General features: G+C 56.0%; 3 protein-coding genes and 7 non-coding genes across 13 annotated transcripts in view; 6 read left to right on the forward strand and 4 right to left on the reverse strand.

Annotated features, from left to right (window-relative positions):
* Positions 1 to 584, reverse strand: part of KIF2C (kinesin family member 2C) — a 425302-nt gene extending 424718 nt beyond the window's left edge. For all 4 annotated transcript variants that reach the window (XR_011001881.1, XM_068199104.1, XM_068199103.1 and 1 more), the window contains exons 1-2: positions 483 to 584; positions 281 to 375 (exon numbers count right to left, since the gene is read on the reverse strand). Coding sequence is in view for 3 of the 4 variants with exons in the window: in XM_068199104.1 (XP_068055205.1) it covers positions 281 to 375; positions 483 to 546 (159 nt within the window). In the remaining variant the exon portion in view is untranslated. The remainder of the gene's footprint in view (positions 1 to 280; positions 376 to 482) is intronic.
* Positions 585 to 960: 376 nt separating this feature from the next.
* On the reverse strand, positions 961 to 1075 carry LOC137479533 (U5 spliceosomal RNA). Its single transcript, XR_011002319.1, has one exon. It is a non-coding gene; the product is annotated as a U5 spliceosomal RNA (small nuclear RNA).
* Positions 1076 to 2711: 1636 nt separating this feature from the next.
* On the reverse strand, positions 2712 to 2826 carry LOC137479534 (U5 spliceosomal RNA). The gene has a single exon (XR_011002321.1). It is a non-coding gene; the product is annotated as a U5 spliceosomal RNA (small nuclear RNA).
* A 536-nt stretch (positions 2827 to 3362) lies between these two features.
* RPS8 (ribosomal protein S8) lies at positions 3363 to 8180 on the forward strand. Its single transcript, XM_068198596.1, has 6 exons — positions 3363 to 3499; positions 4326 to 4432; positions 4808 to 4907; positions 6260 to 6435; positions 7373 to 7502; positions 8022 to 8180. The coding sequence occupies exons 1-6, from the start codon at positions 3496 to 3498 to the stop codon at positions 8129 to 8131; spliced, it is 627 nt and encodes a 208-aa protein (XP_068054697.1). The 5' UTR covers positions 3363 to 3495; the 3' UTR covers positions 8132 to 8180.
* LOC137479520 (small nucleolar RNA SNORD55/SNORD39) lies at positions 4173 to 4257 on the forward strand. Its single transcript, XR_011002307.1, has one exon. It is a non-coding gene; the product is annotated as a small nucleolar RNA SNORD55/SNORD39 (small nucleolar RNA).
* Positions 4613 to 4716, forward strand: LOC137479523 (small nucleolar RNA SNORD46). The gene has a single exon (XR_011002310.1). It is a non-coding gene; the product is annotated as a small nucleolar RNA SNORD46 (small nucleolar RNA).
* LOC137479521 (small nucleolar RNA SNORD38) lies at positions 6680 to 6752 on the forward strand. Its single transcript, XR_011002308.1, has one exon. It is a non-coding gene; the product is annotated as a small nucleolar RNA SNORD38 (small nucleolar RNA).
* LOC137479522 (small nucleolar RNA SNORD38) lies at positions 7746 to 7817 on the forward strand. The gene has a single exon (XR_011002309.1). It is a non-coding gene; the product is annotated as a small nucleolar RNA SNORD38 (small nucleolar RNA).
* A 586-nt stretch (positions 8181 to 8766) lies between the features above and the next one.
* LOC137479530 (small nucleolar RNA SNORA35) lies at positions 8767 to 8896 on the forward strand. Its single transcript, XR_011002316.1, has one exon. It is a non-coding gene; the product is annotated as a small nucleolar RNA SNORA35 (small nucleolar RNA).
* Positions 8897 to 11892: 2996 nt separating this feature from the next.
* LOC137478623 (uncharacterized) lies at positions 11893 to 14207 on the reverse strand. The gene is made up of 2 exons (XM_068198595.1): positions 14098 to 14207; positions 11893 to 13816 (listed from the first exon to the last, which is right to left on the reverse strand). The coding sequence occupies exons 1-2, from the start codon at positions 14198 to 14200 to the stop codon at positions 12609 to 12611; spliced, it is 1311 nt and encodes a 436-aa protein (XP_068054696.1). The 5' UTR covers positions 14201 to 14207; the 3' UTR covers positions 11893 to 12608.
* Positions 14208 to 17139: the final 2932 nt, after the last annotated feature.

The raw sequence follows: 17139 nt of genomic DNA on the forward strand, positions 1-17139 counted from the left end.
AAGAGGCCCATCGCCTTTATCGCCCTGAAAGGCAAAGGGCGCAGCTTCGGCACGGCAGCTCTCACGCTTTTCCTTGGCACGCCTGAGCACTGCTCTCATTACGTATAAAACAAGGAGAGCAGGGAGCGAGCTGCAGCAGCGCAGAAGCGCTGCCCGCCCAGCGGGGCAGGAGAGCTGGGCCGCTCCTGACGAGCCTCAGGCTTCCCGGGGCTCATCCCGCCGGGCCCGGGGCCGTCGGAGCACCCGGGGCAGGAAGGGGCCGCAAGCAGCCATCACTCACCTCCTTGCCTTTAGTGGCGCCGCTCTCAGACCACTCCACGGTCACGCAGGAGTGCTCCGCGCTCACTGCCTTCACCGTTGCCTTATGGATTAAGCCTGGAAAAAGCCAGCATTGAGCCCAAAGTTGGCCGCCCCACGCCGCCAGGGCTTCCGCGGGCGGCGGAGGCCAGGACCCTGCAAACACCCCGCTCCCCACGCCTCACCGCTGCTCCGCTGGATGTTAATAACGGCACCGGGATGGACGTTGAGGTAGACGCGAGACTCCATAGCCCCGGAAACGCGTCCCGCCCCAGCAGCGAGACACCCGCCCGGCAACCGCCGCCGGTTTAAACCCCGCGCGCCGGCGTGCCGCGCGGGCTGCCGGGAGCCGCCGCGGGACTACAGCTCCCGGCAGGCCAGGCGGCGGGGCGTGTCTGCGGGGAGATGGAGACCCGGAGGGCACTGCCGCTCCCGGGGAGGGGAGGGGAGGCTGGGGCAGTCAGCTCTACCGCGGGAGTGCGGCTGGGGGCGGCAGGACAAGCCCGGGGCCCGCCGAGTAGCGAGGTGCGGCTGCATCCCCGGCAGAGACTGGGCAGACGTGATGACTGGCAGCTAGGAAGGACAGCGTAATGTTTTCACACAACGGAAACGTGATGTCTGTTGGCAAAACAATAGTTGTTCTATTTTTAACCGTAACAGGGTAGCTCCACCGAAATGGAGCCTCAAAAAATTTCTCGACACTCGTGCCTGTTCCTCTCCACGGAAATCTTTAGTAAAAGGCGAAAGATTTATACGATCTGAAGAGAAACCAGAGTATACCTTCACGCTCCTCCCCGACATTGCCGGCGTCTGCTCCACCCCACATCAGTCAGGGTGACGCTTGGCTCCCCCCACGCCGCTCCCGGCCCCACATCCCCGGCCCAGCCCCGGAGGGGCACACACCGGACAGCCCCCACAGCCCGGGGCAGCGGCCGTAGCGCCGGACACGCGCGGGGCCGGACACCCGCGGAGCGCGGGGCACCCTGGGTATGCAAATCACACCGGTAGCGGGGCGGGGCGGCCGCAGCCCCAGCCCCAGCAGCGACGGCGCGTCCCCGCTGTGCTTTGATGTCAGCTGGGCACCGGGGAGCCCCTCGCTGACTGCCCCCACCCCGCGGGAAGGGTAGAAGGGAGAAACTCATGGGTCGAGACTAAGGAGTTTAATAATTAAAGCAAAATAGTATTAAATTAAAAATTGTAAGGAAAATAAAATAGAACCACAAAATAGATTCGGTGGACGGGACCTTAAAGATCATCTAGTTCCCATCCCTGTGCCATGAGTAGGCGCGCCTCCTACCAGACGAGATCGCTCAAAGCCCTATCCAACCTGGTCTTGAGCACTTCCAGGGATAGGGCAACCACAACTTCCCTGAGCAACTTGTTCCACTGCCTTGCTACCCTTACAGTAAAGAATTCCTTTCTAATATTCATCCTAAATCTCTTCTAATTTTAAAGCGTTCTCTCTTGCCCTATCACTACATGCCTTTATAAAAAGTCATTCTCTCTTTTTTTTTTTATAGGCCCCTTTTAAGTATTGGAAAGTCTCACTAAGATCTCTCCAAAGCTTTTTCTCTTCCAGGCTCAATAACCCCAAGTGTCTCAGCCTGTCTTCACAGGAAAGAGGCTCCAGCCCTCTGATCATCTTCATAGCCTCCTCTGGATTTGCTCCAACATATCCATGTCTTTCCTGTCCTGGGGACCAGAGAGGTGGATTCTGCAGTAAAGGGCAGAATTGCCTCCTCTGAGTTGCAGCCCAGGATGCAGCTGGCTTTCTGGGCTCCAACTGCTCACTCTTGGTTCATGTTCAGCTTTTCACCCATAACAACCCCCACTTCTTTCTCATCAGGGCTAGTCTCAGTGAGTTTTCCAGTCTGTGTTCTCCAGTTCTTCTTGTGTCTGGCATTGTCCAGACCCAGAGGCAGCACAGGGCACTTGGACTTGTTGAACTTCATGAAGTTTTTGTGGGCTCAAGTTTGTCCAGGTCGCCCTAGATGGCACCCTGTCCTTCAGGTGTGTCCCCCACACCACTCACCTTGTAAACTGGCTGCGGGTGCACTCACTACCACTGTCTGTGTCATTGATAAAAATATTAAAAGATATTTAAAAATATATTAAAAGCCCCAGCCAGTCCCAAGACACAGCCCTGAGGGCCAGTGTTTGTTACCTGTCTCCACCTGGATAAAACGTTCATGCCCACAGCACCCTGCCTGCACCCATCCAAGGAATTCCTGTAATCCGTCCGTGCTATCTGCACACAGATGATTTGAAGGATTCAATTACCACTCTCGCTAGTTAATGCACTACGTGTCCGAGTACATCTTTAACTCGCTCAGTTATCGCTGCCTGAGCACCTCGCCGAGAGACCCACAGCACACGTCCGTTCAGTCTTTCTATTTTTTAACCGTAACAGGGGTAGCTCCACCGAAATGGAGCCTCAAAAAATTTCTCGACACTCGTGCCTGTTCCTCTCCACGGAAATCTTTAGTAAAAGGCGAAAGATTTATACGATCTGAAGAGAAACCAGAGTATGCTGCGAGCCCTTCTCGCGCACACACCGTCCCTCGGCTGTCCTTCTCTAGGACACGGCGACTTGCGGGCGTCCCGGCAGGATCTGCCGCCGCCCCGGTCTGTTCCCGGGGCACTGACAGGGATCCAGCCCGCACCCGGACGCAGCAGCCCCGGGGAGCACCGGCGGAAAGCGCGACCGGGGCCGCTCCGCCGACGCGCGATGCACCCTGGGTAGGGAAATAAATCTGAATACTAATAAGGGATATGCTAATGAGGCCGGCGCTGCACACCGGGCATGCAAATGACTCAGAATACTAATGTTATATGCTAATGAGGCCATCACGACCCGCAGCCCGTGTGCGCGAGGGCTGTCGCGCCCTCTCAGCCCCGCCGCGGGACGCCGGGCCTGGGTACTGCCTGGAGGCGTTCGCACGGTGACCCGCCGGACAGGAAGGACGGGCCTGCGGCAGACAGACCCCTGACAATGCCCGCTCCGTGCCGGGCCCGCGGGCACAGCCGGCCCCGCAAGCTGTCGCCATTGTCCGCCGGCTCCGCTCGCCGCCGCCGCGTCTCCAGGCAACGGCGTGCGCCTCGCTCTGGCGGCGCGGTGACGTCACCGCATCGCGAGAGCTCGCCCCGCCAAGCCGCCCCGCGAGCGCCCGCCCCGCCTCTTTGCGCCGGTGCCGCACCATGGGTGAGTGAAGGGGCCGGGGACCTGCCGCCATCCGCCGCCATCCGCCCGCTGCGCCACCGCATCCGCCCCGCTCCCCCACCGGGTGGCGAGCGGGGGCTGCCGCCTGCCTGCACCGTCCGCCATCGGGGGTGCTTGCGGTAGTGCCGAGCTGCTGGCGGGGGGAGGGTGAGCGGGCCCAACATGGCGGTCGGTGGCTGATGGGGGCGGGCGGCCTCGTCTCGCCGTGCCTTGATTTCCTGCAGATCTCGAGCGCTGGGCTCGCTCCGGTGTCTGCTGCAGATGAGCAGATGCGGGTGAGGTGGAACAGCGTGCAGTGGACCCAGCAGGAGGGGTGCGGGCTGGCGTTGTGGAGCACTGCGCAGGTTGACAGCTTGGGCCCTTGCGGGAGGTGGCGTGCTCTGCGGACATGGTTCCCGTTGGGACCCAGCCGGCTGAGTTGATTCGGGGTGTCTCGTAGGGGCTCAGCGGACAGGTGGGATGGGGGTCCCTTTTTCTAGCGGATCTACCACATCCTGCCAGTAGCGTAGGATGATTGCTGTAGTGTGCTTGTCAGATCGGCGTCGGGCACTTCCCAGAGAGTGCCAAGCACGCGAGGTAGGTTGGGAGGCAGCTTCCCAAAGAGGACACGGAAGAGGGCGTCTGTCTGCTGGAAGGGATGTGCTCGGGGCAGGTCTGAGTATCAATGATGAAGCTTCTCTAACTGCTGCATAAGGCTGAGTGCACTGTGCAGATACCAACCTTGGAGAGCTGAGGACTCAGAACCGCGCCCTGCTGCTGCAGCCGGCTGGGCTCGTGGCACCCTCTGACCACACTGCTCTCCATTCAGGTATCTCCAGGGACAACTGGCATAAGCGTCGCAAGACTGGGGGCAAGAGGAAGCCCTACCATAAGAAGAGGAAGTATGAGTTGGGGCGACCTCCCGCCAACACTAAAGTGAGTGATTGGGCAAAGTTGGTCAGAAGCGTGTTCTCAAACTCGAGTTGCTGCTTTTGTGCTATTAGAGGTTTAAATTCCTGTTTTGTGTGGGCTTGAATATCTGACTCTGCTTCTCTAAAAGGTGGTATTTGCCCCTCTGCCGGTGGAAAGTGGCGATACATTTTTGCAATAAGAGGCAATTGGAGTGATGAAGCTTTCACCTTAGGTAGATGCAGCAGACCGTTCTGGTCATTTACTGTATCTGCCGATGCTGGGGTTTGTCATAGTTACACTGACCACATTGCCTTGGAGGTTAGGGCTGTGCTGGGCTCCTGTGAGGGCCATGCAGCATTCCAGCACCAGCGGCAGCCTGGTGTTTGTTTCTGACTGCAGATTGGCCCACGCCGGATTCATACCGTGAGGGTTCGTGGGGGAAATAAGAAGTACCGAGCCCTTCGGTTGGATGTCGGCAACTTCTCCTGGGGGTCAGAATGTAAGTATGTGGTGAGCCTGCTGCGTGGAAGGGAAACCTGTGCTGGTCTGCAGTAGAAGGACGCAAGCATGGATTTGTGGGCTTGGATCAAACATCCTGGAGCTGGCAGCTGAAGCAGCATGCATGGTGATGATGATAACTTTGACCTTACGTGGCCTTAGGGGACTTGGATTTCCACTAAGTTCACAATGATAGGAGTGTCATAGTTACACTGAGTGACATGCTCACCTCAACTTTTTATGGGGGAGGGGGACTAAAAAGGGGCTGAAATCTTATACATGAGTAGTTCTTCAGAAACACCAGTGTTGTTTATCAATGAATTTTGTTACTAAAAGTTAAGTGATGTTGTGCAACAGAGAAAGGTGCTGAGGATGCTTGTGAGAAGGCCTGACCCTGGGACAGTGTTACATTAGCATGTGCAATTTCATATTTCTGCTTTGCTAATTAAAAGTGGGAAACCCAGAAGCAAGAGAGGGACTCTGTCATATTTCCCCTGAGCAAGGTGGGATTTCTTTGCTTTACAAGCTGACAACAGAATCACTTGAGCCTGGGCTCAGTCAGTGTTGCTGGGTAGGATGGTAAAACAGCAGTAAGGAAGGTGGTGAGTTAGTGACCTGCAATGGTGTGAGGGAACAGACATATTTTCATTATCTCAGAGCATTGTCTGTGCAGTGAAAAGTACCATTACCGTCAGTATTACCTTTGTGAAGAGACTGAGTGTACCTTGCAACATTGACAAGGTATGTGAGTGAAGGGACAAAACCCACCTTGTGAGTGATCTTTGTGTATGTGAAGGGCTGTTTTCAGGGCAGGAGACTCCTAAACAGTCAAATCCTGTAGCTAAGACTGCATGCTTCAGGTGGGTCTTAGAAGGGTGAAAACACCAGCTTCCCTTCTCTCAATTTACTCACAGACCCTCATCCTATAGAGATGGTTTCTGGAATGTCTTGCAGGGCAGTCCCACTCAGTATGGCTTAATTCTAGCAAGTGCATACAGCATTGAGCCCTGTGTGCAGTGTTAGTTGGTATCTGCTGATCTTGCTAGTCTGGAAATTTATTTTTTAGGATTGCTTAGATCCTTTTGTGATGAGTTGCAGCAAGGCCACTGATCCTGGTTTTTCATGTAGGAGGGATTTCATTTCCAGGTGTAGATTTCTGTCCTAACAGAAAGTTTGAGAGATGAAAAATAGATGCATCATTTAGTTAAATTTAATTCAGTACCAGGAAGGCTAGAAGGTACTGGGTAGGGTGTTAAGTGCAAAGTTATTTAAAGGGTATGTGTGAGATGCTATGAGCTGTATACTCAGCTGTCTGATCCCTGTAGGTCTGAACTCATGCTCTTCTCTTGAAAGGCTGCACTCGCAAGACCAGAATTATTGATGTTGTGTACAACGCTTCCAACAACGAGCTGGTGCGGACCAAGACCCTGGTGAAGAACTGCATCGTGCTCATTGACAGCACCCCATACCGGCAGTGGTACGAGGCCCACTATGCCCTGCCCCTTGGACGCAAGAAGGGCGCCAAACTGGTACGCCTGGGGTTGTCCTTTTGGCTCCTGGCAGAGCAGTCTGCCCTGCCAGAGGCAGTTACCCATCCTGAACAGACAGAGGCTGCCAGAATAGGTTTGGGTACCCAGCAGTGCTTATCCGAGTTGTGTTCCCATAGTTTCCCAGGATAAGTCTGGCTCTCTTAATGGAGTGCTCAGTAGCAGGAGCTCTCCTGGAAGCATTACACCCATGTGTGCACAAGGACCTGCCTGTCAAGATCTTTGTCTTCTGATGATGATACCTTTGTCCAGTTCTGCTACTGAAGGGAGAGCGATGACAATTTAGGATGCTGAGGAAGACTTTGTAGGTTGGGTTCTTGTGCTGGGCAGTGATTGCTTTGGTGAGAAGCTTGGGGATTGCTCATTGAACTTCAGTGTGTTTTTAAGTGTCTAGAAACTACACTGAGCCATTAATCTAAGACTTGAACCCTGGAGTGCTAGAAGGTGTTTAAAACCCCACATTCAGATTAATCCTTGCATTAAAAGCAAAGCAGTTCTTGTTTGGGTGCTGTGTAGTGCAGAAGCAGGGGGAGAGCTCGTCTTCCTGGACTTGCACCCACACCCAAGTGCTTTCATTATTTCTGCAGAGGGAAAGAGTATTCACTGCTTTTCGTAGGAGGAGTGATTCACCAGGGAAACCTTTGCAGTTTCATTGACTTTAGAACAGCATTCCCTAGGGCAATGTGCTCAGTTGTCACCAGTGACTCTGGTTAGCACTGTTGCATTTCTTGGTCTCAAAAGTGAAATGCAGCACCTGGTTCTGTGAGATCAAATTATTTGTACCTCGGCCACGTATGACTTTAAAAACAGTACAGTGCTGAGAATACAAGGGTTTCCTTCATGGTAGTGGAAAACACCTGTGTTAGTGGAAGGTGGCCATTTGTCAAACAATTTTTTTTGCTTTTGGTCTTGGATTTAGACTCCTGAAGAGGAGGAAATACTGAACAAGAAACGTTCAAAGAAGATCCAGAAAAAATATGATGAGCGAAAGAAGAATGCCAAGATAGCAAGTATTCTTGAGGAGCAGTTCCAGCAAGGAAAGCTACTTGGTGAGTCCCTGGCAGCAGTAATGTAACTTGTTCTTTTATCTTCTCCAGAGATACCCCACTTGTGGCAGTATGGAGAAGTCTGGCTAGCCTGGCTTCTGCAGATGATTATTCCTGCTGGGGCTTTGAGAAGGAAATGGGGCTCAAGACTAGCAAAATGAGCAAATGCGTGTCAGAAAAATGTGCCGCAGGCATTTAAGAGCTTTGATGTTTCAAGCTTTGGCAAACATTTGAGTGTTCTGAAGTCTTCTGGTGATGAGACCTTTGTCCAGTTCTGCTACTGAACCCGAGCGATGACAGTTTGGAGATCTGAGGAGGACTTCATTAGGAACTGCAGCAGTGCAGCTTCCAGAGCACAGTACCTCAGGCAGAGGTGCTGCCTCAGGCACATGACCTGGTGACTGTTCCTGATGAGCCACTTGTCCGTGCTGCTGCAGAGAGGCTGCGTGCAGTGTGTGTTCTTTGGTGTGTGCACTGGGGTGGGGAATTGCTAAACTTTAACTGGCTGACTTCTCCTTGCAGCCTGCATTGCCTCCAGACCTGGACAGTGTGGCCGAGCCGATGGCTACGTGTTGGAAGGCAAGGAATTAGAGTTCTACTTGAGGAAGATCAAGGCCAGAAAAGGCAAATGAATAAAAACTATTGTGCTAAGAGAACGAATAAAACCAAGAGTCTACTACCGTAACAGGTTGTGTGCTCATTTGTGTGTGCAGTTTGGAGAGGGCTTCTATAGCTCCACCTGCCTTGTAATATGTGAAGGAAGATGGAACTCTGGGAATCCCTGAGCCCTTTAACATCTTCAGGCAAAACTTGACGCTGCACGTGCTCAACTAAAACATCTCAGTGGGTTCTAAGTGACTTGCAGGACCAAGTGTGTGTGAAAAAGAGTTGTCAGATTTGGCAGAAGTGGGGAATGTCCAATATTAGAAACCTGTGAGCAGGAGGTAGGTGCAACTGTGCACCTCCATTAAAAGTTCTGGGTTCCTGCGAGCTCCTGAGGTCTGTGCACATTTCCTCCCTGTTCCTGTGCTGTGTTAGGTTAGCATGTGCTGCTCTTGGGGTGTTGGAGAGGTCACTGGGAAGTGGGCTAAGTCTGGCTGAAAACCTGGCCATTACACCTTCAGTCTCTGCGGCTGGTAGCTCAGGCCTCCACCTTCCACATTACATGAGCTCCCATCCCCTGGTTCAGGCCAGCAGCCCCTTTTGGTGTTTCCTGCCTGGTTATACAATTTCCCTGCAGGATCCAGCATCTTTCAACCAAACTAGGTGGCACTGCTCAATGACCAGCTGGTCTTACCCTGACCTCCTTGGTCTCATTCCAGTGCAAGATCAATTCCTTCTAGCAGAAGGGCCAGGCTCACATCATGGTCTGTCCCTTTCGAAAGCTGGATACAAACTCCAGCTCTGTGCCCTGTCACTTGTGGAATTGGAAAGCTGTTGTGAACAAAAGCTTTTCTGGATGTTTCGGTGATACCATTCCTAGAGGTTCCTGTGCCTAAAGAAGGTAAATCTCTGCAAATAGTTGCTCTTTGTGCAGGTGTTGGGAGAGGTCAGGAGCTCATCTGAGGGCTGGTCCTGTGCCATGGGGCAGGCCAGGCTCACACACCATGTTCCTGTCAGGTGAATACACTGCACATTTCATCCCCATTTGTGTGTTCTCACAAAAGCCTCATTTATCCATTGGATCACTGGTGCAAGTCAGGCTTCCTGCAGCCCCAGCATCACAATTATTAGCTCTGAACTGAAGGGAGGTGGCCCATGATCATCTTACCCAAAGGAGAGTTGTAGTGAGACCCGAGTCTCATGCTTCAAAAATGCAGCTCTGTCCCCACAAATAGTTTTGGGGGGAGGGTTTTTTATTTCCTGTGATGCTGTGCCATGTTTGCCAGGTGTAGTAACAGCAGGAGGTGTCCTGGGGAGTGTGGGTTCATCCTGTGCTGCTGGCAGGGAGGTGAGCATTGCAGAGTGGTACCTGTTCTGATGACCGTGGCAGCAGGTTGTGGCATGGGTGTGCACTGGCAGTCCCTCACAGACTGGGTCTGTGCTCGGGACACTGAGCAGAGCTGAGCCCAGCTGGGTGCCACTGCAGTCCAGGAGTCCCTGGCAGTGGGACCTGGGCTGGGTGGGCTGTTTTCACAAGCACATTCCTTCTCCATAGTGATCCGGTGTAAACTTTCCCTGCTCTCCAGCAGCGCCTGCTTTCCAGAGAGGTGGAGTGGAGGCAGTAAGCACACTTGGCAGGGATGTGTCACAGCTGCTTCCTCTGAGCGTGTTTCTTCTCTCCCGTCATCCTCTGTAGAGTGCAAACAGCATTCAGGGTGTTTCTGGGGAGCTTTGTACAGATGGAGAAGCTCGCGCTTTATGGAGCAAATGCCAGCTTGGTGTCAGGGTGGGATTATAAACCTGTCCCCTGATGAGCAGGATTATGGCTCACCAACGTGTGCTGTTTAGAAAGTTACTACTCTGAGAAACACAGCTGCCAAGGGCAACTGCCCACAGGAACGAAAGTGGCACCTGGGTGTGTGACGTGGGAACAGAGCAGTGGCAGCTGGCCAGGGTGTGTGGCACTTCACTCCCAAGGTGGTGCAGCTGTGGCACGCACTGTCCTATGGATGGCACGGGGATTTACCTGCCTGGGAGTGGGCAAACCTGCTATGCACTGAGCCAGGAAGTGATGGGCAGGGGCTGGGGTTAAGCACATCTTTAACCTGGCTAGAATTCAGAAATGCAAAAGCCTAGGCTGAGGACCTTACCCATGTCTGACAGGTGGAGGGTCTGAATTTTAAAAAGAGTTGCTTTCACAGGATGCAGCATAAGCCAGGTGAAGTCACTTGTTTTGTGTCCTGCTCCTTGCTGCTGTGTGGCTCTCAGCTCCACACAGTATTAACTTTGGGGTATTTTCACAGGACATGATCCAACCCAGGAAATGACCTTGTGGTTACACTTCAATAGGTCCAGCAGTGACCTGGAAGGCAGTGGAGGAGAAGCAGGGCTGGCTTGTTGAGGGAATTCAGGAGCCTTAAAGGAAGGGGGACTTGCAGGAAAGGGAACTTTTAAATTAATATTAGGGAAAACGTGTGTCTGAGTGTGCCAGGGCTGTCACAGGCAAAGAGCAGGGAACACTGGGTTTGGTCACACCTCCCTGTACCTGTCACAGATGGAGATTTGGGTGGGGGCTGCAGGTACCAGAGCAAGGGCTGGACAAGAGCCACTGGGGTGATTTGGGTCACTCCCTTTGCATCAGCCATGGCATCTGAATTTAGGCTTCATGAGAAGGAGGGAAAGGACAGGATGTTACATAATTCCCAGCAGCCCTGGGAACGGGACCCCAGGGTACATGAGCAGTGGGGGCACCCATGGAAGGGCTGCGGGCATTTCTGGAGCACAGGTGAAAAATGCAGCTGTTGTTAGCCCTAGTCAAAATCTGCAGCCATGGGTTGGGCTGCAGCCCCTGGAGACAACTGCTAACCCTGCCTGTCCTGCCTTTGCCCTGTGGCAGCTTCTGGTCCCTCTGTCCCTGTGGGGATGTGGGGGTGGCATGAGCCAGGGTACACTGAGATACACTGGCTGTAGTACTTTGCACAGAGTGGTGAAGGGATATTAAAGGCTGAGATACTTTCCCAGGGCCCAGGAGGGAGCAGGGAAGGAAGAAGTCTAGCTGGATATAAAACAGGGGGAAACATCCTTGAGTGGCAGGAGGCATGAAGGGGAATCATCCCATCCTTGTCCCCAGGCCACGTGGGGCTGGGACTGAGCAGTGCTAGGACTGAGCAGTCCCACCATGGGCTGCTGGAAGCCCCACAGCACTCTGCAGGAAACACCACTTCCTTTGCCGGCCGGAGCACCGCGTCCTGCCCTGCCCAGCTCCCTCCCTTCCTGCCTGGGCACCAGGCCCAGCACGGCTCCAGAGCAGACAGGGTGGCCAATGCAGCTTCCAGCCTGGAGAATGTTCCCCTGGGCAGGAGGAACAGGACTCAGGGGTGGCCCCCACATCTGCAGAGAAGGGCTGGAGCACCATGGGCGAGACTTGCTGGGGGTGCCTGTATTGGGCAGTGATTTACAGCATCCCCAGCCTTTGCCCTGCTCCCAGGAGCCCCACAAATTCTTGCTTTGTTCAGGATCTGTGTCATTTACAGCAGGCTGACACCTTCCCCACCCCTGTTGTAAATCCTGGTACAAAGCAAAGGCTCTGCTGGCCTTTAGCCAGTGCCCAGCCCTGCTCTGCCAGAGCGACAAAGAGGCTCCAGGGATGCTAGGCAAGACCCTCACGGGGCCATCACCCAGGGCAGGGGAAGGGTAGATGGGGTAGGAGTGAAGTCCACCATCCCTGCACTCCCCACATCCCACTGGTTGGCTCCCCACTACCCCAAAGCACAAAGGGATGGAGCCACACTTCCAGTAGTAAAATGGTATATTTCTTACTGAGAGCTGGATCCTACAGGGCTGTCTGCAAGGGGCCCCCTCTGATGCCGCTCTGTTTGTGTGTGCCCTTCACACACCCACTCCCACAAGTGTGCGCACACACACGCCATGAAGCAGCACATGTGCATTGACTGTTTCAAGTCCCTGTGCCGGTGTGGGGTGTGGGGTGGGCAGCAGGCAGAGCCACCACAGGCTTCTCCTGACAGGCCTGGAGCACCCCATCCAAACGTGACACTCCCTGCACACCACACAGGCAGAGCCAGCCCTGTTTCAAGTCTCCAGACTGTTCTCTGCAGGTTGGAGAGCAGCAGGTCTGTGCCAGACACCATCTGGCTCCAACAGGAGAGGAAGCTCTGGTCAGTGGGTCTGGCACTCACAGCATCATCACTTGATCCCCAAAAGCAGTCCCCACCTTCCCTGCATGTCCTTCGTCAGGCACCGCCAGCCTGTGGTAGGGTCCCCAGAGCCTGAAGCACCCTTGCAGCCTTGCCCAGCTGCAGCACATGGCAAGCGAGGGGTTCACACGGTAGCACAGGGGAAGGGGTGGGTATTTGGGGGTGCAGCTTTGCAAACGGCCACTGTCAGCCACAGCAGGACAACTCATGCCTCCCCTGCTCTGGTGGCTTTCACTCCTGCCCAGCCCCTGCCATCCTGTTGGTGTGTCCAGACACAGCCCAAGTCCTGGCATCAGTGCAGGTCAATGGTCTCATACTCCAGGTTGTCTGAGTCGTCCAGCTCGATACCAGGTACCAGGTTGTAATAGCTGGTTGTCTGACTCATGTAGATCTTCTCCCGGTCAGCAGAGTCCTTCAGGACTTCACTCACACTGACAGTGTCCACCTCTGGCTCACTGCCCAACTCCTCTGCCCTTGGTGCTGGGGTGCCCAGCTGCCCTTCATGGGATGGTACCTGGGAACTGCTGGGGGATCCCGCCTGGATCTCCACCTCCTCATAGAGGTCTCTGTCACTCTCCAGTGGATCCACGAAGGGCTGGAGCACGACCTGTTTCCCCAGCAGTACTTTCTTCTCAGTCTTGGAGGGGGCAGCAGGCAGCTCATAGGGGTTGTAGTGGTGGGGCTCTGCAGACACTGGCACATTGCTCCTCTCTGCCATGGTCCCGTGGCTCTGGGACCTGTTCTGAAGGCTGTAGTTGGTCTTTTTCTTCTGCCGGCAGAAGCACCAAGTGATGCTAGTGAGGATGAGGAGAGGGGGCAGGCAGATGAAGAGGGCGGTGAGGCCGTGTGAGCGGCACAGCTCATCCCGGGGGATGCTCTGGAGCCCCACACCGTGGTAGTGCTCTGGTGTGTGGCAGATTACCTCGGCAACCTGGCTGGACCAACCCTCCAGGCTGGTTAGCAAAGCACAGCTGCAGTCCCAGCTGTTGTTGGAGAGCTGAAGCTGGAGCAGAGATGGCTTCAGGAGGCTGGCAGGAAGAAAGGTGAGAGCATTGAAGCCCAGGTAGACCTCCTGGACCTGGGAAGATGCTTTCAGGAAGGACCTGGGTAGCTCCTGAAGCTGGTTGCTGTCCAGATAAAGAACCCTCAAATTAGGAGCATTTTCTAGAAAGCTTCCAGGGAGAGTTTCCAGCAGGTTGTGACTTAAGTGTAAGATTTCCAAGGCAGGAGGGACTCCCTGTGCGTTGCTGATGGCCGTGATGCTGCAGTGGGAGAGGTAGAGCTCCCGCAGCCCCTGCACCCCCACCAGTGCACCCCAGTCTAGGTGGGTGATGTTGGAGCTGGTGAAGTTGAGGCAGCAGCTCTCAGGGAGTGGAGCCTCCCGGAAAGCCTGGTAGTCCATGGGCTCCGAGCAGTTGCAGATTGGCGGTGCTGGCTCGAGGGCAAGGCCGGCAGCGAGCAGGAGGCTGCCCCAGAGGGACACGGTGCCCAGCCCGGCGCCTGCGGGGAGAGCAGAGGGGACGGTGAGTCCCTGTGCCACCCGCCCTCCCGCTCCCTTTCTCCAGCCTTCCCGGCGAGGGAAGGTGAGCCCCACTTCTCCTCCCCACCACGAAAGGAGCCGCTCGCCGCAGGTCCTCCCGGAGCCGTCCTCCAGTGCCGCCGTCCCCCGCCAGCCCGGGGCCGCCTCTCCCGCGACGTCCCGCTGCTCCGGCCGGGTGCCCGTGGGCAGCGAGCGACCCCCGGAGCTTCGGCCGTGCCCCCCGCGCCCTGCCCGGCCTCACCTGCCGCCGCTCGCCCCATCCTCCGGGGCTGCTCCGCGTCCCGTCGCGCTCCCACCGGGCGCGGCCGCCGGCTCCGCCTCGCCGCGGGGCGGCCCGGCCACATCCCGGCCCCGGCCACATCCCGGCCCCGGCCCCGCCGCCGTCCGCCCCTCCCGGCCCATGGTCGCCCTTCAGCCCCCTGTGCCCTGTCCCCTCGCAAGGGTCCCTCCAGCCGTGGACCTGTGCAGCGGTACCCCCAAATGACGCTTGACCCAGCTCCCCTGCAGTCAATCAACCCGGGGTGCCCCCTTATCTGCCCCTCCTCCATAAGCCATAGTTCCTCCATAAGCCATAGCTCCATAACCCATTCCTTCATCATCCTTCCCCTCTGCATTCCCCAGAAAGAATGTCCCTTCCCAGTCTCTCCCTCTCTACCCGCTCTACCCCTTCAGAAGCCATGTGTCCCTCCAGTCCAGTCTTTACTCCATCATCAGCCCCTCCAAACTCCTGGAAAAGGGCTGGGCTGGGCTCTGCTGAGTTTGTCTTTCTCCTGGGATGGGGAGAGGGCTCTGCCCAGCTGGGTGCAACTGCCAGCTCCACTGGAGAAAGGATGGAGAGTACCCATTCTTGCGGGATGTGGACCAAAAGGGTCATCACATGCTCCATCACTGGACCCCTTATGAATTCCCTCCATCCCACACAAGTCCCAGGCTGGTAAGGAGGAGCAGAGACAGACATGAGCACTACATCCCTCAGAAAAGCAGTGCTGGAGAGGGGAGCTCTGTTTTCACACCCTGAAAGTGCATGTGTGCTCACTACAGGGTGAATTGGGCAAACTGAGGCACATGGCGTGTACCAACAGCTCTTTGCTTGGGTACCGATGGAGATGGGTAAGATGGGACCTGGGCTGAGCGTGTGCAGTACTGTGGTGCCTTGTGCCCCAGATCCTGGGGTGCCTTGGCCCCTGCTGGTGCTGGTTCTTCCTTACCCAGCTCACCCAAGGGACCAACCACCCTCTCCATCCTCCTCCTTGGTGGCTGCAGCCCCATGCTTTGCAGAGCTGTGCTGAGGGATGGGACAACCCCACTCCTGAGGGGGTCAGGGCTGTCACCCCAATCTTGTCTGCACCCCGATGCTTGGCTGGTGTTGCTCTTGCAGCTCAGGCACTGCATGCAGGACACACAGCAGGGCCCACAGCAGTGCCCTGCAGCTGCCCTGGGAAGGCAGCCCTGGTGCAGGCGTGAGCTTGCAGCTGGGTTCAGCTCCCCTGCTCCTGGTGCTGCTGAGCATCACTGAATGCCACAAAGGTGGGGGGACCAGGCCAGGGCTGAGTATCATGGAGGACAGAGATCCCACAGCCTCTCTGGGCTCCTGTGATATTTTACCACATGCACAAGGGGAAAAAGGTTTCCTAATATCTAGATGGAATTTCCCTTGATGCAGCTTGCATTGCATGCCTGTCATGATTTTACTGTACGCAGCCCCAAAGAGCCTGGCTCCCTTTTCCTAGAACTCCACCTAACTAGCTGCAGGCAGTCAGGAGTTCACCCCAGAGCCTCCCCTTCCTCAGGTGCAACAGGCTGGTGATCTTAAACCACAGCTCCTCCCACTGCCCCAGATCAGTGATGGGAAAACCCGTGACTGCGATGCTGTGCCTCACAGGGGACCGCAGCTGCAGGTGGCGGGGTCTGCTCCCAGGCTCCATCCCTCTTGGAGAGGAGGTGCCTCAGCCTTGGCAGGACATGGGCTGTGGGGTACATCCATGCCCCTCGCCCAAGAACTCTCCCAGAGGCAGTGGGGAGCAGGAGCAGAGATGGCAGCTCTCAGTCCTCGCAGGTCCCCACGGTCCCTCTGTGGTAAATCCCAGGACAGCCCCTGTCTGTCACATCATCCCCAGACAGGTCCCCCGGGGCGTCCCTGCCCTCCTGGGTGCCTCCACCCACACATTGCCTTCAGACGCTGACTCAGCTCCGGCAGCCCGGAGCTGGGGCCTCCATCGGAAAACCTGTGATGCCACCGGTGCCCGGGGAGCCCTGGGGCCCTGATGGAAACAGGCAGCTTCCCTCGGGGGCAGCAGCATCCCAGCCTGCTCCTGGGCCATGTTTGCTGATGGGCAGTGAGTTGTGTGTGCTTCCACTACAAAAGCTGGAACACAAGAAAAAAAAAAAAAAACAAAAAAACAAAAACAGTCAGATCTGTGTTGTTTCCTCTTCAGGAAGGTTTTCTCAGTTTTTCTGCAGAAAAAAAAAGTGGAGTTAATTCGTCCCCAGTACCCTAGGGGGAAAGGGGATGTGCTGGGAAGAACGGGCCTGTTTGATGGAGGTGCTCATGCAAAACCCTCAGGATATTCAGGGGCACAGGGAGCATCAGTGGCAAGAGCCCTGAGTAGTAGTAGGGAGAAACTGAGGCACAGGGCCCGGGATGGTCACAGAGTCACCCTGTGTGTGGTGCGAGCAAGGGAAGGACAGCGGGAAGACTGAGGGGCTCTTGCTACACTGCTGCTTCAGACAGCGGGGGTTGTGGGTTTGCAGCCACCTCTGCCAGCTCCCACGCCCGTGGGGAGGGAGAGATGCCAAGCACCCCTCCATGACCCGTTTCGGGAGACGGAGAGGCGTGTGCTCGTCACGGCCATTAGGGAGCAGCACCGCGGTGGCGCCGAGCCCGGCCACCACTGCGCAGCCTGCGCAGCCCGGCCACCCCGCAGCAGCAGAGCCTTGCCCAGGCAGCGAGGGGCAAGGATGGTGGATCCCATCATCTCTGCATCTTCCGCTGATCCCCGTGTGCCCAGCGCCCCAGCTGTGACCCCCTCTGCTGGGCCCTGGCACAGAATGAAAGGCTCCTGGGGAGTGTCTACCTGCATCCAAGTTTGTCATAAGGCAGGGAGGGACAGGTCAGGGCCCACAGGAAACACAGGGGCTTTGAAAACCCTCCCTGAGCCACAGCCTTTCCACGGGAAGGAGGTGTGAGGACCCCAGCTGTTCGCGTGACACACGCCGGTAAAAGCTGTGAGGGGAAACACCCTGTGAGTAGGTGTTGTGTGCGTGTGTGTGCATTTACAGATGT

The sequence above is a fragment of the Anomalospiza imberbis genome, chromosome 9 (genome assembly GCF_031753505.1).
Source record: "Anomalospiza imberbis isolate Cuckoo-Finch-1a 21T00152 chromosome 9, ASM3175350v1, whole genome shotgun sequence".
NCBI lineage: Eukaryota > Metazoa > Chordata > Aves > Passeriformes > Viduidae > Anomalospiza > Anomalospiza imberbis.